The sequence below is a fragment of the Bubalus kerabau genome, chromosome 2 (genome assembly GCF_029407905.1).
Source record: "Bubalus kerabau isolate K-KA32 ecotype Philippines breed swamp buffalo chromosome 2, PCC_UOA_SB_1v2, whole genome shotgun sequence".
NCBI lineage: Eukaryota > Metazoa > Chordata > Mammalia > Artiodactyla > Bovidae > Bubalus > Bubalus kerabau.
Genome location: NC_073625.1, coordinates 30,727,026 through 30,746,711, shown reverse-complemented (window position 1 = coordinate 30,746,711; position 19,686 = coordinate 30,727,026). Strand labels below are relative to the sequence as shown.

General features: G+C 47.9%; 1 protein-coding gene across 4 annotated transcripts in view; it reads right to left on the bottom strand.

Moving 5' to 3' along the window:
• Nucleotides 1-4,659: 4,659 nt before the first annotated feature.
• IRF2 (interferon regulatory factor 2) overlaps nt 4,660-19,686 on the bottom strand; it is a 103,903-nt gene continuing 88,876 nt past the window's right edge. For 3 of the 4 annotated variants that reach the window (XM_055567427.1, XM_055567430.1, XM_055567429.1), the window contains exons 7-9: nt 16,666-16,830; nt 8,272-8,318; nt 4,660-6,968 (exon numbers count right to left, since the gene is read on the bottom strand). In XM_055567427.1, coding sequence (XP_055423402.1) covers nt 6,660-6,968; nt 8,272-8,318; nt 16,666-16,830 — 521 coding nt within the window. In that variant the 3' untranslated portion in view covers nt 4,660-6,659. The remainder of the gene's footprint in view (nt 6,969-8,271; nt 8,319-16,665; nt 16,831-19,686) is intronic. The other variant, XM_055567428.1, reaches the window with a different exon arrangement.

Sequence of the window (19,686 nt, the reverse complement as noted above, 5' to 3'; positions counted from 1 at the left end):
CACTACTAGAATTTAATCTCTATTCAAACACAGACTTTGTTTTGCTCACTTCTGTATAGCCTTCTAACATTTAGAACCCTAGTGCAGACAGTAGGAACTCCATAAATAGTGTTGAATCAATGAATCTATTTTTCTTAACAGAATGTTGGTGTGTGCATGTTAAGTCGCTTCAGTTGTGTCCGACTGTTTGTGACCCTATGGACTGTATAGCCCACCAGGCTCCTCTGACCATGAGCCTCTCTAGGCATGAACACTGGAGTGGGTGGCCATGCCCTCCTCCAAGGGATCTTCCCAACCCAGGGATCAAACCTACATCTCTTACCTCTCTTGCATTGTCAGAGGGGTTCTTTATCACTAGCGTCACCTGGGAAACCCTCTTACCTGAACACTACTCCTAAATTACTGCATTAGTAACAAGGTCATCAACAATATACCCTCAGTTATGCCTCTTCACGAAGCTTTCACCCGGGTTTAGAAAATCCTCAAAGAAAGCAAAGTGATATGTGTTCTCTGAATCTCAGCATTAAATTTAGGGTGACCAAATCCTTCTGGTTTGCCTGATATTTTCTGTTTTAGCACTGAAATCCCATGACCTGAGCAAACCAAGATGATTAGTTGCCCTAGTTAAATTCATGAGGTGGTAAAGGAAGGCATTTGAAATTATATTATTTTAAATCCATCTTGCAAATTAAAGTTTGCAAACACAAATCTTTTAAACCAGCCTGGGGTTTCCTTCCCACGTCACAATTGTCTTGTGAATGATCGCAGAAGCCATCAGGGTGAAATTTGAGCAATGGCCTTGGGCTGCCGTCTACACTTTTATCAGTCTTCTTTTTTGGTTATGCACTGAATATGCTACAGCTCAGGGTGTGAAATATAATTAATAGCACATTTCATAATTAAATTTTAAAAACTTGATACAGGAGCTTCCCAGAGAAAAGTTATAGCACTAGATCCTTTGGGAACGCAAGGGAAATCTGCTTATAATGTCATTGGGAGACAGAAAAGTTAATTCTATTGAGAATATTTATCATGTTAATTCTAGGGATAAATAAATGCTTAGCTATCACAAACCATAAACAACTCCCCCCTCCCCTCCTCCCCTCCCCAGACTCTAGCGGCTAACATTATCCTGAAATTTCAGACATTGAGTTCAAGTATAATTTGTGATTCAAAATATTGTCTTTGATCTGATGCATTACTGAGAACTGGAGAATGTGAGCATGCTCAGTTCTACGACCCAAGCTTCCAGTAGATGGATTATGTTGGAGAGTTTCGTTCCCCGATGATTCATGCGGTTGAATGCTTGGATGTTTAGATTTTCAAACATCCTTCTCAACCCAAACCAAAACTTAGCGATGCCGTCACCCTGGAGTTTGTTGAGCACCTGCAAAAACATTTGTGTTGCTAAAACCAACTGTGCCCTGTGACGGTGCCGTTTCTCCGGCTGTGCGTGTGAGGGGTTAACGGAGCTGGAGTTGCACAATCGAGCACAATGCATTCCTCAGAAACAGCAAGCGCCCGTCTGAACGTGTTTACAAAGCAGATACAGGGAAACTGACCAAGCCGCCCGAGGGCAGCATGCTTAGGGAACAGAGGCACCACCTGGGCTGCTTTTCTTCTTAAGAAATTGCCTAAAGGACTCCAGAAAACGCTTTTAGACCGTGTGAACTCTGACATGTCCCACATCTCGAGCCTTCCAACCCTTCCATGGAATGACTCAAGTTCTTGGACAGACTTCACATTTTTGCTCACACCGGCTATTAGGCCTGGCCACTTCCTTCCTTCCAGGCTCTATTTTCGGTAGCAGAACCCCTGCACCTGTTGTTAGCATGGCCGCAGAAGGAAACCTCAACAAAACCCTGGTCTGTCTGCCCAGCAAGGCCAGGGCTGCCCAAGCCGGGCAGGGGATGGTGTCAGGGTCCAGAGGGTCGGCAGCCTCAGGAGAGAACTGCACACCCACATCTTCTTGTGTCTCCTGACCCGAAGCTTTGCCCAACCGGGGTGCTCCTCCCTGGGTCTGTGGCCAGCCACCCTCCCGAGGGCCGGAGCCCAGGCGCCCGGCCCTGTTCTTCTGACACTGGTGTGTGGATCCCAGGGGAGCAGGAGAAGCTTCTGGGTGGGGGGGTGACTGCCTAGTTTCCACATCTGGAAGGCCAACATGACTGAGACACAACCTGGAGAAGCTTCCAGTCCCACAGAGTGGGATCCCCTCGGGGAGTGGTCTACGGCAGCCTGAGAACAGGTGGAGAGCTGGTTCCCAGGCCCCTCGGTGGGTCAGGCTCTAGTCCTCCAGCTCCGACCATCCTGGCCCAGGGTGCACCAGGGGGGTGGTGTTTCAGGAGGTAGCCGAACACCATGGAGTAAAAACCAGTTTCTGCCTCCATTCTCTTTGCAAACCAAGGCTGCTACTGAGACACTGGGTACCTGACACCGCATGCCAGGACCCCTCTGGGCTACCTGCTTGCAAGCCTCCTAGTGTGCTTTCTCTTTCCTCAGTAGAAATTTGGCAGAATCGCCGGGGGTTCTTATGTTCACCTTTTATCTGGGTCTGTTTGTCCACAGCTAGAATAACAGGGGGCTTTTAAAACCTAATGAATTCAACATTCAAAGAATAGCCTCGAGCAAAAGGAATGTCTAATGTTCCATCAGGGCAGGAGGCCATTTGGGGCTTAACCTTCATTTTCATTCACATGCAAAATACTTCCAAAAACACAAGTTGGAAAACTCAGAATCCTGAAACCCAATCACTCATCTTCCTCAATCCTAAAATTTTGATCTCACTAGTGGTTACCTGATAGCCAAATATACTTTAGATTTAGGATGGGGGGGGGGAGATACTATTTTGGGGTTTGGATGGCCAGTAGATTTGTATTTCTCTTCTGTGTGTATTTCTTCTTCTCTATAAATACATTTAAACAGACTAAACACCTCCTTTGGCAGTTACTTCCATCAAAACATGGAAAAATGCTATGGCTGACATGGATTTATTTAGAAACTTGCAAACGGTGTTCTGGAAGCCCTTTGCGGTTCAGGATGTGCTGGGTTCTTTCAACCTTCGGACTGGGCGGAAGTTCCTGCCACTGGATGCACAGGTCACAGCTAAACAGGCTCCTCATTATTAAGGGGATGGCCCAGGTGCTAGAGCAGAGACTAAGACACTGAACCTGCCAGTTACACACACACACACACACAGATACACACAGACACACACACACACCCCAAGCTCATCACAAAAGCCTATCAACACACACACACACCAAGCCCATCATAAAAGTGTATCAGTGCACACACACACCCCAAACCCATCATAAAAGCATATCCACACACACATACACACCCCAAACCCATCACAAAAGCATATCCACACACACACACCAAGCCCATCATAAAAGTGTATCAGTGCATAGACACACCAAGCCCATCATAAAAGCATATCAACACACACACACACCAAGCCCACCATAAAACATATCCACACACACACTCAAGCCCATCACAAAAGGCATATCAGCTCTCACAGACACCAGCCAAAAGCAGCATGTGTCCCCAGCACTTCCTGTAACAGACAATGAGGTCTGAGGCTGCGTCCCTGAGATGCCCTGTCTCACTGATTTTTCTTCCTCAGGCCAACCCCAGGCACGGGGCTCCTTCCCCACACTCCTGGCAAGTGACACTGACAAACATGACAGAACATGCCCTTTCTCAGAAATAATTTAAACACCATTCTGGTTCTCCTGCCTTCTTGGCTATGCTCTGTGTGCGTGCTCAGCCGTCTCTGACTCTTGGTGACCTATGGATCGCAGCCTGCCAGGTGCCTCTGCCCGTGGGGTTCTCCAGACAAGAATACTGGAGTGGGTTTCCATGCCCTCCTCCAGGGGAATCGTCCCGACCCAGGCATCGAACCTGCATCTTCTTGGCCATGGATGGTTATCTTTAGGCCCCTCAGGTGCATTTTCAGTTCTCTGTCTTCTCTCACCTGACGAGATGCTGCCTGTCCGGTCACAACCGTGTCAGCAGAAGCGCACGGAGTGGCCTCTGGGCCCTGCAGAGCTGCTGAGAGGCCTGGAAGTGAGTTGGGGGGTAGGGGGGGCTCCCTCTGTGTTTGGAAAAGAGAAAGAGGTCAAGAGGCTCTCCTTTGCCCTTTGATCTCCAGGTCACATGACCGAGAGCCGCCTTCCGCTATTGGTTAATTGATTCTAAAGCAGGGTGGCTGAGTAGAAGGATTTAGATCCAAGTTGCAAAGAACTGGACCTGTTTGTCCAGAACCTGGGAGAAGGTGAGGTCTTCAGTGAAGGGCACGGGGCCAAGGAAGACTGGCACCCCTCCTCCCTGCGGCTTCTCCTCTCGCCGAGATTGCAGAGGCTTTTCGTGAAGGGGAGGTAAACCCACTGTCACCCGGGTGCTCCTCATGGGGGCAGCCAACCGTCCAGCCTGGCATTTCAGCCACAGCACAGCAACCAGTAACATGCTTCAGTTCATTTTTTGTTCAGGGCTGGATAATTTTATGGCCACTAATTCTATCTGCAGCCACACACAGAGGGAGGTATAAAATTAGCCCTTTGTCCTTTCACTGAAGGAACCTTTTCAAACATTAACCCAGCAATCTCCTACACAAGCCCCAGAGGTAACAGGGAGGGAGGCTGAGGCTCCGTAAGTTGATTTTACGGACACGGTGGAAGCTTGAGGGGTGAGCCGGGTGGCTTTCCTGAGGTCACGGACTCGGTGGTGGAGTCTGGGATTCTGCAATTCACATTTCTCACTCGAAAGATATGCCTCAAGTTCTGAGGGCAGGGCCTTGGGCTGAGGCCCCAGGTCTTAGAAAGAAGACTGAGCCAGGAGGAATGAACAAATATCTCCTGTTACCAAAAATGTCTTATCCGTGAGCTTAGGATGTGACATAAATACAGAATTTTAATCATATATTTAAGAACAAGAAAAACACAGATGTGCATGGAATTTGCTAACAGTAGAGAGCAGTGGAAAGGGGGAAAAAGACTCCATCCATAATCACACCAGCCTCGGACGCTTACTACCTGTGAGGCTTTGCATAAAGGCATTTTCCTTTCCAGTCTCCATTTCTTCCCTGTGAAACGGAGATAAATCTCTATCCTGTGCACAACCTTGATGAGTGAGGAGGTGAAATCGTCATGTAAGACAGCACTCAGCACAGGATCCAGCTGCAGGCAAACACCCAGCAAAGGAAGGCATCTGTATCCTCAGGGCTTCCCAGGTGGCTCAGATGGTAAAGAATCTGCCTGCAGTGCAGGATACCTATGTTCAATCCCTGGGTTGGAAGAGCCCCTGGAGAAGCACACGGCAACCCACTCCAGTATTCTTGCCTGGAGAATCTCATGGACAGAGAAGCCTGGTGGGTTACAGTCCATGGGGTCACAAAGAGCCGGACATGACTGAATGGTTAACACAAAGGAAAAGGAAAGGGGGAAAGTTCCAGTCCGCCAGAAGAAATGATACCCTGGCCAGTCCTGTCCCATGACTGTCCTCTAAGGTACACACAAAGCCAGGCGTGATGCCCATTAAAAATTTAACTATATATCATATTCATTTATTATCAATCCACAGGATAATTTGATTGCTACATGAGCTCATAAAAGCTTTTTCACCTTTACAAAATTAAAAAAAAAATGTGCCACAAGGATGTAATAACTGCCGATAAACAAGAAAAGGAATCTTAAAATTATAAATTTGCTGTAGAAAAGATAAAAAACAATTATATTTTCTTTAGAATTTTACCTTGAATAAAATATTCCCCTGTATAAAAAATAAAAAAGCTTGCTCTGGTTAGAATTAGAGTATTTTTGTCTTCAAATCTGATAATTTGCATAATCTTTCCATGATAGTTTTCCTTTGTACCGCGTGGCATTCAAGCATAGCAGATTAGAAAGATTTTCTCTTTTTTTTTGTTGTTGTTTTTTTTAAAGCAGTCTTTTAAAATGGGACATTGGTGGAGAAGTTCATTTTCTTCTTCTCCTCCTCAGGGATGTGGAACACGGCCTTTGAGGGGAGGAAGAGGAGGAAAGAAAATGAATGGGAGAGGAGGGGAGGGGATGAAGGGAAAGAGATGGGAGGGGAAGGGAAGGGAAGGGATGAAGGGTCAGGGCTGGGAGGGGAGGAGGGAAGAAGGCTAGGGAAGGGGGTTGCTGACTGTGCTGTGAAACAGAGCAGGATCACGAGAAGGTCTATCTGTAAGTGCTTTTAAGATAAGGTGCAGAAGCAGACTGCAACGTCGCTAGTACTGCCCTATGTACATATTCACAAGAATAAAAAATTCCAGCTAGTTCACATTTTCTTCCTCCGTGTGGAGGCATCCATTCCACCATGCTGGCCTTGACCACAGGCAACGCAGCACCTCACTGCCCGTATGGGGGTTGGTCCTATGACGTCCTTGAACTTGAGGGAGCAGCCCTGGGAGATCCAGCAGGCTCTAGAGATAACGCGTCTACCAAGAAGCTGGAGTCCTGAGTTAAAAAGAAGCTCCAGTACTGGAGTTGGACACAGCAATCAATGTTCTATTTTGTCAAGGCTTTTTCCCTTAAGATTCGTCTAAAACAGATGTCAGAGAGAAAAATAAAATACAAACAAACGATAAACACAAAGCCAAGAAATCCCGACAACCACCAGGGGAAGTCGCAGGCTTATTAGTAGCTCTTGACGCGGGCCTGGGTGATGTCTGATGTCTTCTTGATGACGCTGGCCCGGGTCTCCCGGTCTGGGCGGCTGCTGCTGGGCGTGGGGCTCATGGGGGCGGTGATGGGGAGGTCGGGGAATGGGGGCCAGGAGCTGTTGTAAGGCACCGGGCAGCTCTCCTCTTTGATGGTGACCTGGAGGTCGGGCTTGTTGGACGTGACAAAGGTGGCCATGCTGGGCAGTAGGTACGTGTTCCGCGGCCCCATGTTGCTGAGGTACTGTTTGCCTTCAACACTCCTCTTCCGCCAGTGTGGCCGACCCTTGCAAAGAAAAGAATGATGACAGGTATTTCCTCTGCCCTTTCTCCAGTGGCTTTTTAAAACACGGCCCCTTCTCCCCACGTGTTAAGTATCTGAATTTAAGAGGCATGGAATAAACAAGAAGCTGAGTGACTCCACATCCTTGAACTGAGATCCATCCCCAGCAACACATGCCCCCAAAACATGGTTTCTCTCCCCCCCAACCTTTTATTTTTAATCATCAATGCCCGTCGCCCACCTCCCAGAAATCTAGCCGAGACTATTCTATGAAGGCAGGAAAATGAGGCAGCAGCTTGGTTTCTGGTTCCCCTCTAACGCCAGCTGCCTGGCCTGATTGTTAGGAAGCTCTGGGCCAGGATGGCTGGTGCAAGAGGGCGGCCAGGTCTTCACGATGGCCCCACCAGATCCCTGAGTCCAGCTGAGTTTTTCAGAGGAAGGCAAGTGAGGTGCTCAATAAGAGACAGGGAATGCCCCTGGATCGCTTTCAAATGGGTGCAGTTCAGAGCTCCAACATGCTGCCAACAGCTGGCTTCAAGCTGTGGGTGCCATTCAGGGAAGGAGCTAGAATTCTGACCTTGAAGAAACAGGGTCTGAATGTGTGAGCACCTGTGCCTGCTGTCTTTTCAGAATTCCCAGGCTATCCTCGGAAGCAGTTCGCACCCTGGGAAATCGCTATATCAAACAACCACTAGGCAGTCTGTCTGTAACTGACTCAAACACAGACACAAGGCAGGCTTCACAGGAATGCCTTCGCTCACCATCAGAGCCATTGGCTGGCATTGTCAGAGCCCAGCCAGGGGAAGGAGAACAGGAGAGGGACTCAGAATCCGACTGAATACACACCTGGCCAGTGGGCATAGATCGCGGGTGGCAGGGACTCTAGGGACCTAGAGAGCTGCTCCGGCTTAAAGCGCTTCCTGACATTGACCTCTCATCACTGCCCGGGGCCACCTGGACCTTCTATTTCTGCCCGAGAAGTAGGATGTTTATGGCCCTACGAACATCAGCGTTTCCTGGTTTTTTCCTGCCGCCACAGCCTCCTTTCTTACTGAGACATCTCTCACTCTCTGCCCTCCCGTTCAGTTCCCCAAAGCCTCGTTTTGTAAGTTGAAATGCAAAAGCACTGTCAATTTTTACGTTATGCATATTTCACCACCACCACCAAGGAAAGAAAAAAAAAAAGCCACAACTGAAACTCATGATCAAAAGAAAAGAACCTCCACTAGCCACGCGGAAACCACCGTGCTGGTTGGGAAGACTCTGTCCCAGAGTCTGCTGGCGCGAGCGGCCCCGCCATGCTTACCTCTGCGCTCTCTTCGTCACTGGGCACGCTATCCGTAGTTTCGCTTTCTGTTCACAGAGAGAAAAACACAGGCCTATCATTCCTGCCGCTCAAACCGTTTGGAGGCTCAGGCAGTGTTTTAAAATATATATATGTATCAGAAACTTTTTCTTCCAAAGAAGTGGGTCACTAAACTCAAAACCTCCGTCTCCTTTGCTCAGGTCAAACGCGTGTGCCTGGGAGGTACTGGGGCAGAATTGGAGTTCTCTAGTTCTGCCCCTTTGGAGAAAAGGTTGAGGGTGGAGGGGTGGCTCATTTTCCCAGGGCCAAGCTACGTTTATTCATGGTCTCTGCTTCCCGGGGTGGGATGCTGGGCCCCCGGGTGCCTGTCTGCCCCCCTGGTCCTCTGCCAGCTCCTGCCTCCATGTCAAGCCCTTTCCTTGAGGCTGCTCCATCCAGGCCCCACACCATCCGCGGCAGCTGGCTCATTTAAATCCCATCCCAGTCTCCCCAGGTCCCTTCTTTCCAGCCCAGTCTCCTCCCAGCCCCTCAGTGCTGATATCCTGGAAGGATAAAGGGGTTTATCTTCCCCCTGGCTTGCTGTGGATGCACAGATTCTAGGGGGGTTCCCGTGAGGCTCAGCTGCCGTGTTTACCTCCTCGTGGGGTTCCCTCCTCTGGAGGGCAGGCCGGGCTGTGACTTGCTCTGAAACCAACGGAACACGGCGGAGGCGACAGGCTGTATGCGATCACATTACATAAGCCTGAAACCCCATCTAATGAGGCAACGACCTCCCCGGCTGGCCTTGAGGGGGTAGGCTGCCACGGCAGGGAGGCACCCAGACAGACAACCGAGGGGCTGCTTCCAGCCAACAGCCAGCAAGAAGCTGAGGCCCTCAGGCTGACAACCTGCCAGGAACTACATTCCGCCCCGCGCTGTGTGAGCCTGGAAGCAGACCCTCCCAGATCCCATCCTCAGATGCGACAGCTGCCCCGGCCCAGAACTGGACTGCGGGTCTCTGCAGAGAATGCCCGGAGCCGAAGACCCGAGCCAAGTCACGCCTGCTCTCCTGACCCTCAGCAACTGTGGGATGATAAAGTGTGTTGTGTTCAGGCACAAAGTTTGTAGTTGTAGGCGGCAACAGACGACCAACTCAGTCACCACCCTGATTCAGCCTGCCGGCTGTGAGAGACAGAGCAAGTGACTTGACTTCACGGAGGCACAGTTGGGAATAGAAGCACCTTCCAAAGAGGATGCTGTGCTCAGCCTGGGGCCAGGCACACAGCCCACATCCAGTAAATGCTGGAGCGCCTTTGTCCTGAGCTCACTAGCCTCCTTCAACACTGGATCTGTACCACATGCTAGGGGAACAGGATCAGGCAACAACCAGGGGTGACATCACCTGTGCACAGAATACAAGATATTTTTTTTTCCAAGTAATTTACCAGTGTTCTTTTTTTTTTTTCAATTATTTATTTATTTATTTTTGGCTGGGCTGGGTCTTCACTGCTGTGCAGACTTTTCTCTAGTTGCAGGGAGCAGGGGCTACTCCACAGTTGCGGTGCGTGGGCTTCTCATTGCGGTGGCTTCTCTCATTGCAGAGTACGCGCTCCAGGTGTACAGACTTCTGTAGTTGCAATTCCTGGGCTCTAGAGCACAGGCTCAGTAGTTGTGGTACACAGGCTTAGTCGCTCTGCGGCATGTGGGATCTACCTGGACCAGGGATCAAACCTGAGTTTCCTGCATCGGCAGGTATTAATAGATTCTTCACCACTGAGTTACCAGGGAATCCCCAAGATTTCAAGTAAAAATAATTAAAAAAAAATTTTTAAGCAAACTACTTTTGTTTTTTAAGTAAAAAAAAATTTTAAGTGTTTCAAATATTAAATTGATGGCGTGCAGTTTTTCAGGGTTCACAACATCAAGAAATGAATGCACAGAAGGGAGAACTTCCAAAATACAAGGACACTTAGAGGTCACCCTTGGGGTCACTCACTTTACAGACAAGGCCTGAAGGGAAGCCATATTAGTGAATGTTTATGGGGTTAGTCGGAGAAGGTGATGGCAACCCACTCCAGTACTCTTGCCTGGAAAATCCCATGGAAGGAGGAGCCTGGGAGACTGCAGTCCATGGGATCACTGAGGATCGGACAGGACTGAGCGACTTCACTTTCACGCGTTGGAGAAGGAAATGGCAACCCACTCCAGTGTTTTTGCCTGGAGAATCCCAGGGACGGGGGAGCCTGGTGGGCTGCTGTCTATGGGGTCGCACAGAGTCGGACACGACTGAAGCGACTTAGCGGCGGCAGCAGTAGCAGTATGGGGTTAGTGAGCCGTGGGCCAGCACTTTGCCTGCAGGTCTCGTTCAGTCTCTCAAGGACCCTAAGTCAGAAAGCAGGTCCTGTCACCCCACCCTACCCTCATTGGGCAGAAGATCTTGTGTGTTCTCGTGGCTTCTACCCCTTCCACTCCAAACCCCAGAGGCCCTGGCTTCCAGCCTCCAACCTTGCTGGTGGCATGGCTATGACCAGGTAGCCCCCCAGCTCAGACAGAGCCCTTCTGACCACAGAGCACCAGTCCTAGACCAGCCCCCTCCACGAACTAAAGGCTAGGGAAGAAACGGACAAACTGAGGCACAGAATCATTCTTCAAACAAAGAAGCTGAAAGTGATGACACGGGGCCCATCCTGGGGCCTCTCAGCACCGTTCTCAGTCACTGTACTTCAGTGACTTCACCCAGGCCTGAGCCATTGCAGACGGCTGACCACCCGCAGCCAGAAAACCGGCCCGTCCAACAGAGGGAGCAGACACCCGGGAAGCCCTGACCCTCTTTATCGGGGCAAACCAGCAACGCCAGGCACAAGAGACCCTTCCCCACCAAAACACATTATTGTAAAAACAACGGCAAGGGAAAGCACGCCTCCTGGCTTAATCTTCCAACTAGCCCAGGACTCCTAAGAGGAGACAGAAATCAGAGGCTGCCACTCCCAAGAAGAAAGCAGAACAGAGATGTTGAGAAACCAGCTCAAGTGTGATGGTCTGAGTCAGCACAGGGAGGGAAGACAGACCAGCCTTCTGATGCCCGGGCCTCGGGCACTGAGGCTCTCCTGCAGCTCCGACCTCCCACGAAACTTCAAGATCCCCATTCCGTTTTGAGCGTTAGCTTCTTAGGGCTCCAAAGTCGAGGTTTCTCTTCCTTTCCTGTAGGTCCAGCCCCTCCAATTCCTCCTAATCACCCTCCAGAAATACCTCGTCTTCTGTTCCTCTCCCCTTCAAATAAACACAGGATGCCACCAGGCTTGTTGGAAATGGGCAAAAACCAGCAGGGAATTGAGTCACCAACGTGGGAGGGGCTTGGGATGCAGTCTCTGGGAAGACTCTGTGCGGGGACCTGGCATGACCATAAACGGGATCAGAATGTTATCCACCTTTAAGTACAACTTCAGGGAAACTGCTGGAGACAAGAGGAGATACACATGCTCCGAACTTCTGTTTTCAGCCGACACAAGTGTCTGCGGAAGAACATCCTTTCTAAAGGAAGGTCAATTCCCTCTGAAGCAGTTTTGAAGAATCTCCATATTAGCAAACTGAGATTTCTATTTTTTTTTTAAAGTATTTTCTTGGATGCTCCGCACGGTATGTGGGATCCTAGTTCCCGGACGAAGGATCGAACCCCTGCCCCTTGCATTGGAAGCGTGCAGTCTTAACCACTGGCCCATCAGGAAGTTCCTGATTTTTCTAGTTTTTAGTATTTAAAAGAACGGCCTCGAGTGCCTTCAGCTTAGGAGCAAAGGATGCTTGAAGCCCCAGCCTGAGGATATCAAACCCTTCTCTCTAGAAGAACAGCGGTACTTAGAGCGACTCCTGGGTCACTGGCTCAAAGTGCTTTGTTGGGGGCCACGCATACCTATTTTTGTGTTTTCTTGGGTTTTACTTCACCACTGGTATTTTCACAGAACTAACAAGTTCACAGCAGCTGCTGCTTCCAGATCAATGTTGTCGCTGACACATCAATATGAGTTGTTTTATTTTTCCTTTTCATTAGTTTCAGTTTGGGTTTTTATTTGCTTTGAGTAAAATGGAATTAAAAAAAAATGGGGAGTTGCCTCTTAAGCACAGTCTGAGTAAGTTGTAGTGTTTACAGAGTAATAACAGGTACCTAAGCAGTTTGATTGATCTTTCTGGTCTCTGTTTTCCCAGAAGCACCCAGAGTGGGTTTGGGTGCTCCCTCCAGGACCTGCAGTTCTACAATGACGCTAGTCTTAGGCTCACTCTCCACGTAGCCCAGTTTCTTTCTTTCTTTCTTTCTTTTTTTTAGCTCTATTTTTTTTTGGCTGTGTGGCCTGGCATGCAGGATCTTAGTTCCCTGACCAGGGATCTAACCCATGCCCCCTGCAGTGGAAGCACGGAGTCTTAACCACTGGACCGCCAGGGGAGTCCCCTTAGCCCAGTTTTTATTGTCAGACCATCTTAGGAACATGATTTGGAAGGAGACAACACGTCTTCTGTCACAGCCCTTTTGCACAATGACATCTTGGTACATTTTCTGGAAGACTTGTTCAACAAGTTTTATTAATAAGATTGACAAGGATTCTTTTCCCTCGATCACTTCCTCCATGACTTTCACTACAAGTCTCAATGAAAAGGTTCAAATCAGAGCCCTCTTTAAAAAAAAAATATATATATATATATATATTTATTTATTTCTGTATTTGGCTGCATCAGGTCTTAGCTGTGGCGTGTGGGATCCTTTGTTATGGGATGCAGGCTTCTCTCCAGTTGCAGCACACAGGCTTAGCTGCTCCACAGCATGTGGAATCTTAGTTCCCCGACCAGGGATCAAACCTGCATCCCATGCATTAGAAGGCAGATTCTTAACCACTGGACCACCAGGGAAGTCCTTCAAACCAGAGTCTTCTTAAAGCACTTTTATTTTTGCTGCACCCAACAAAACACAAGCCTGCTCCGGTTTCCTGAAGGACCCAAAGTCTTTTCTGCTAGTGGCTGGTCTCCCTTCTCTCAGTTATCACAAATCAATCCTTTGTCTTCTGCCTTCTTCTCCATCCTCTCATCCAGCCTTCCGCCCAGTACTACTGTGATTTCTCTTACTAAGCCACCAACAACATAATAAATAATCCCTGTTCACACACCGGAATCTTTAAAAATAAAAAGGACTCTTCTCTAGAGTTTCCCAAGGTTGGGGTTTGGGACATCCCTTCCCAGAATAAAGTTTTATGAATCCAACTAGAATTTCATGTTGTCTTCTAACAACATAATGCAAGCGTGTGTGCTCAGTAGTTAAGTCATGTTCGACTCTTTAGTGACTCCATGGACTGCAGTCCACCAGGTTCCTCTGTCCATGGGATTTCCCAGGCACGAATACTGAAATGCGTTGCCATTTCCTCCTCCAGGAGCTCTTCCCAATCCACGGGTTGAACCCATGTCTCCTGCGCTACAGGCAGATTACTTACCACTGAGCCACCAGGGAAGCCCACAGGGCAAGTACGTCTACTCAAAGAAACTGTCCCTCTTCTTGCTCAACATCATATTTAGACCACGGAGAAGACCGACTTGCAACAATGAATGTGGTTTTTGTAATACTACTGGGATTCTATTTCAATGATCAGTAGGGAGGAAAAAAAGAGCAAACAACTGCCTCCAAATACCAGTTTCCTAAATGAATGAAAGTGGTTAGAGGAGGCTGAAATTCACTTGAATAGTTCAAACAAAGGGACCCTGTCATGAAAAAGAGGCAAACAGCCTATTTTTTTGTGGAGACCATCAAGTTTAAAAAGGAATACAACCAAGAAGCTGTCTTTCCTAGCAGCAAGCTATGGAATTCCTGACTGAAAGATTTTAGCTACCCATGGTCAGTAACAGATAAGTTCTGGTGTGTCCTGGGTTCTAGAAAAGCGGTAGTGATGACTTATCTTGGCTCTATCCATTAAGCCTCCCCGCAAAGGGTTCTGGAGAATTCAGACAATGAAAACAATGGAAAGAAATAAAGGCCAGGCTGAAACACCAGGCTCTGAGCAAACCCCCGCTGCCTGCCAGCCTGGCACTAAAATCCTTCTTTTCACATCTTGCAAATGTCCTGAAAAGGGTAATGACATTTTCATTTCTCTCTGCATGAATCAGCTGTTCTTGGGATTCTTCTGCGAAGGCAAAATGCTACTGCTGGCAGAACAGCAAGAAGAGGCCCTTCCAGAATCCCCAAGAACACTTCAGAAAACTCTTACTCAACAGATAAATAGAAAAGTTGATTCTAAAGCACTAACCCCTTTAAAAACAAAACAAACAAAAAAAAAACGATGTAATAATGCCTGCAATGCATGACACAGAGCAAAGTCACACATTTGCAGCCATGGTCAGAGAAACAAAAGCAAAGTGGCTGAGTGTTTCAGGTTTCAGTTATCTCCACTGTAAAATCAGGGCATAAACATTTGGCTCTGCCTCCTTTGGTTGGCCCTTGAGATCCTGGCATGTGGACTGCTCTGAATGGCAGAGCCCCACGAGTTCCTGCAGGGCAGCATCGCAGTGCAAGGGCTAAGAACAGCATCAGCCACGCGTGGGTCCCACTGTGCTACAGATTGTCCATCTCTGGACACACTGCTTCACCCCAGCAGCCTTAGATACTTAATTTTTAAAGACATAATAATGACAGTACCCAGGGCTATTCTCCTGACAATTAAATAAACCAGTCAACATCAAGCACTTACAGTTTCCAGGGCACAACGCACACGCAACAAACAGTATCGTCATAGTTCCTATTACAGGGAATGGTACACACAGGAGTTCAAAATATGTTTCATGAATAAATAACTGATGACAAGCTTAGCCTGTTTGGCAGATTATAGGCCTCTTGTAGCCAAGGTTGCTTCTCACTTTCCTTTTATGTTTGCAGCACAAAAGAAAGTCAGGACCTTGAGGACATTCTGCGAAGTGAAATAAGCCAGTCACAAATGAACCAATACTGTATAACTGCACTTATATGAGGTACATAGAGTAGCCAAATGCAGAGAGACAGAAAGTATAAGGGGGCCTGCCAAGGGGCTGGGGGGAGGGGGATGGGGAGTTACTGTATATCGGGCACGAAGTTTCAGTTTTGCAAAGTGAAAGAGCTCTAGTGAATGCCGCTGAAATAGCTGAAGTGGGGGGACCTCCCTGGCGGCCCTGCGGTTAAGACTTCTCGCTTCCACAGCAGAGGGCATGGGTTCATCCCTGCTCGAGGAAACAAGATCCCACATGGCACACAGCATGGCCCCCCCAAAAAAATAACAAAAAGGCTAAAGTGGTAAATGTTATACTACGGATATTTCACCACAATTGAAAAAAAATTAAGTTGACATGGAAGCAAGTTGGGGTTCAGGAAACAGAAGGTTAATTTAGGGGCTGCTAATGTACAAACAATGTGTCACATGAATCCACCTAATTCTGAAGCCGACTCTGTGCCAGTCACTGGGGTGGTGCCCAGACTGAAGGACACGCTACTTGGCAGCACATAAAGAGCACTGGGAAGAATTCCTGACCTGAGCGACTGGGGTTACCCATCAGAGGACATCCACTTTTTACCTGTAATATCTGCAAGGAATAACCCTGACTCAGACCTTACATTTCATAATTATAACTGAGTCCCAAAAAGTCAAGTGGAGATCATCAGAAGGAGGGTAAGACGTAATGTTGGTGGAGGAAGGGAGCCACCACTTTATCCTCTAAGGATGGGAGAGCCCACTGAATCTGGTCCTAACGCTCTGACATCGGGGCCAATTTCTGCCAGTCTGGGGACGTTCCCTGGAGAGTTCAAAATGCTCAATGAGAAGCTGTGCTAAATTGAAAAAGAAGCGGAACCTATGTAGAGATGACAAGGAAACTTGGTGGAACGTGGGGTCTGCAGGTTCAATTCAAATTCTGACCCAAACACTTATGGGCCTGGAGCAATCCCTTCACTTCCGATGAAGGAACTGGAAGAGGGGATTCCTAAGGTCCTACCCAGGTGGGACAAACTCAGATTCCATGAAAAACACCCTTCCAAATTTCTGATAATGTGTGCAAATAAAACAGATGCAGATGAACTGTTATACTGGCCAAAACTTTCGTTCAGGTTTTTTGCAACATCTTTCTATAACATCTGTAAAATCGAACATACTTCTCCCCCCAAAGAAATCTTCTTATTCATTAGTCATGCGTGAATATGTTACGGGTGATCAAGTGAAATGTGACCAAGACTTGGAACTAAGAACAAAAGTGTCTAAGAAGATGTTGCTTGAGAACATTAAAGACAGAATAATTGAGTAATCCTTAGGAAGGAGGAGAGGTTCTCTGCTGTGTTGGTGAAATGGGTGACCTTAGACTAAAGGACCTCCCTGCCTTGTTCCTCGTTCAGTGGCAGAGATTCTGACCCACCCAGCCCCTTACCTGCGTAGGAAGACACAGGGGAGATCTGCAGGGGGTAGAGCTCACTCATGCTGACCGGCTGCTCATCGCTCTCGGTGGTCACCTCCACAACTTGGCAGATGTCCGGTGGGTTAGCGACAATCTCTTGATCCTCATAGGTGCCGTCCAGATGTGACTGTCCTACGACTTTAAAGAAAAGACGGCCATCATGTGCCACCATCACCAGCCTACACCATCCTGGCATGCACTCTCAAGAAAGAAAACCTCCCCTGAGAGAGCCCAGGAGCTGGAGTCCCAGTTATCAAATGTCATCTGCCATGAAATAAGAACAAGCCTTCACTTTGGGTTAATGTCTCTGGAGAAGCAGCTTGCCAATAACCTGGCTCCCCAGGGCTGAAATAGCCCTGCCAACGGTGCTCACGTGTGGCAGCATCCCAAACTCAACCCGCCCAGGGCCAAGGCTGCAGGAGCAGGGGCCGCATCCAGACCTAGCCCCAGGGCGCAAGAGGGAAGCAATGCTGCGAACCTGACCCGTTTCTCTTCTCTGCTCCTCCTCTAAAAGAAGCTGCTGTGCTAGTTTCTGGGTCCTGGGGTCCAGAGAGCTCATCAAACTTTAACAAAGAGGAAGGACCACCAAAATCCACCGTATTGTGTCATGTCTAGCTGTGGGATGCTCTGTTCATACTCTCCGCCCTCTTCCTCCTCTGCAGGCAAAGGATGTCATATCAGAACAATCGAAAAGACTGCCTTCCCAGTTCTAACACACCTTCGCAGCATCAGCTCCTCAAAACGCTTAACGAGATGAATTCGGACCACCTTGGCTCTGAATCCTGCCTCAATCTTTTTTTAAATCAAGCTTTTCAGTTTTCGATCACTGGAGATTCACATGCAGTTGTAAGAGATAATACAGAGATCCTGTACACCCTTTGCCATGTGTCCTCCAATGGTAACACCTTATTAAACCATCGTACAGTATCAGGACATTGACATTGATAATCTACGCATCTTGTTCAGATTTCCTTGTTTCACATGTACTCCTTTGTGTGTGTCTGTGTGTATACTTAGTTCTGGCAATTTCATTACACACATGGTTTCACATAGCCACCACCACAGTCGAAACACCTAACAGTCAAATCACTACAAGCATCTTCTCTAACCGTTATCCACTGTCCTTCAGCCTCCTCCCCTTGCCTCTAACCCCTGACATCCGCTCATGTGTTTCCCATTTCTATAATTTTTTTCATTTCAAGCATGCCTCACGGATGAACTCACATGGTAACCTTTTGAGATGGGTTGTTTTCACTCAGCGTAATTCCCTGGAGATTCATCCAAGTTGTTGTGTTTATCAGTAGTTGGTTACTTCACACTGCTGAGTAATATTCCATGATGTGGATGTACCATGGTCCGTTTTTATTCACCCACTGAAGGACCTGTAGTATGTTCCATTCTTTGGCTATTATAAATAAGGCTGCTATGACCATTCACGCACAGTTTTTATCTGAACGTAAGTATCCATCTCTGGGACAAAGGCACAAGAGTGCCATTGCTGGATCACGTGGTAATTAGATGTTTAGTTTTACAAAAAACTGCCAAAGTAGCGTACACAACGGCCATACCATCTTACGTTCCCACCAGCAATGTACGGAAGAGCTCACTGATGCACATTTTCGCCAGATTTTGCTGTCATCGCTACTTTTTTGACTTTACTCGTTCTGATACATGTTGGTGATGCCTCACTGTGGTTTTAATCTGAATGCCCCTAATGCCCTGTCCCACTTTCAAAGACAGCAGACCATATATTTCTTTTGGCAACTTACTGGATGGGCTATCCCTGAAAACTGGCACCCATAAGCAAACAGGATCGACGTTTTCCCAAGGGCCTCTCTCAAAGCACTCCGTACCCATAATCAACGTAACGCTCGTGCATAAGTTACTTTAACATTTTATCACATGAGAATGTCAGGAAAAGCATTGCTATCCCATTATAAATGAAGACACTCGGGCACAGAGAAGTACAGTGGCTCGTCTGAAGTCACTCGGCTCGGATTACGGGCAGTGCTCTGTGTCCCTGGCCACCTGGAAAAGGTTCAGGTTGGGCGGGAAGGCAGCCACATTCCAGTCTCCTGGAGAAGTTATTAGCATCATGGGCCAGTTCCTGCATTCACTGCTCCAAGTATTTTGATTTCTGTTTATACATGGGTTTCTGTTTGAACTGCCTGGGCAATGAGGGGTGATGAAATGACCAGCACAAAGTAGGGAGAACATAACCCGATTTCCGTACAGGGGAGGTTTTAGAAGGGAGTGAGAATCCATGGATTTTCTAGCAAAGAAAAGAAAGGTGCTGAAGAAGCTGGGAAAGGAGATTTGCGGATGTGATAACAGACTCCTCAAAGTCATGGCAAAAGGAATGGAATGGAAACTGGATGCCACCAAGGTCTTCCTGGAGGGGGTCGCATAAAATTAAAGAAGAGGAGGGCAGGCTAAATATGGCAGGCAGACTCCCAAACTCTTATTTTATCCTTTGGATGATCCTACTCGGGCCTGAGAGCATCCATTATGCTGCTCACCAGACACAGACTGAGCACTGACACTCACCTCTCTCAAGTTTCTTCTGCCTCTTCTCCCAAGGAAAATAAGATGGCAGGAAAGCAAGATGGGGTCTTTCCTTTTCCTAACAGGGGGTGGATATGAAAACCGGTGTGTCTGTGCATGCATGTGTGTGTGTGTGTGAGATCTTACACGCTAAGATCTTTTATAAATTTGATTTAAATCAAGGCCGCTTTAACTTCCAATCCTCCAAAAGTCCTTTCTCCCTTGCACTATCACTCTAGGGAATATAAACAATGGTGGCCATTCAAGCATCTTCCTAACTGCATCCCTTTGTTCTGACCAGGAATTCTCTCCCTCAAGGTATTCCCCCAGAAGGCCCAACTCAGTCATTCAACTGACAAGAGACTTCTGGAACATCATCTTTGTACAAGGCCTGGCTCTCAGGCCCTAGGAAGAGACGAGGAAGCACAGTCTAGGCCAGGATCTGGTTTG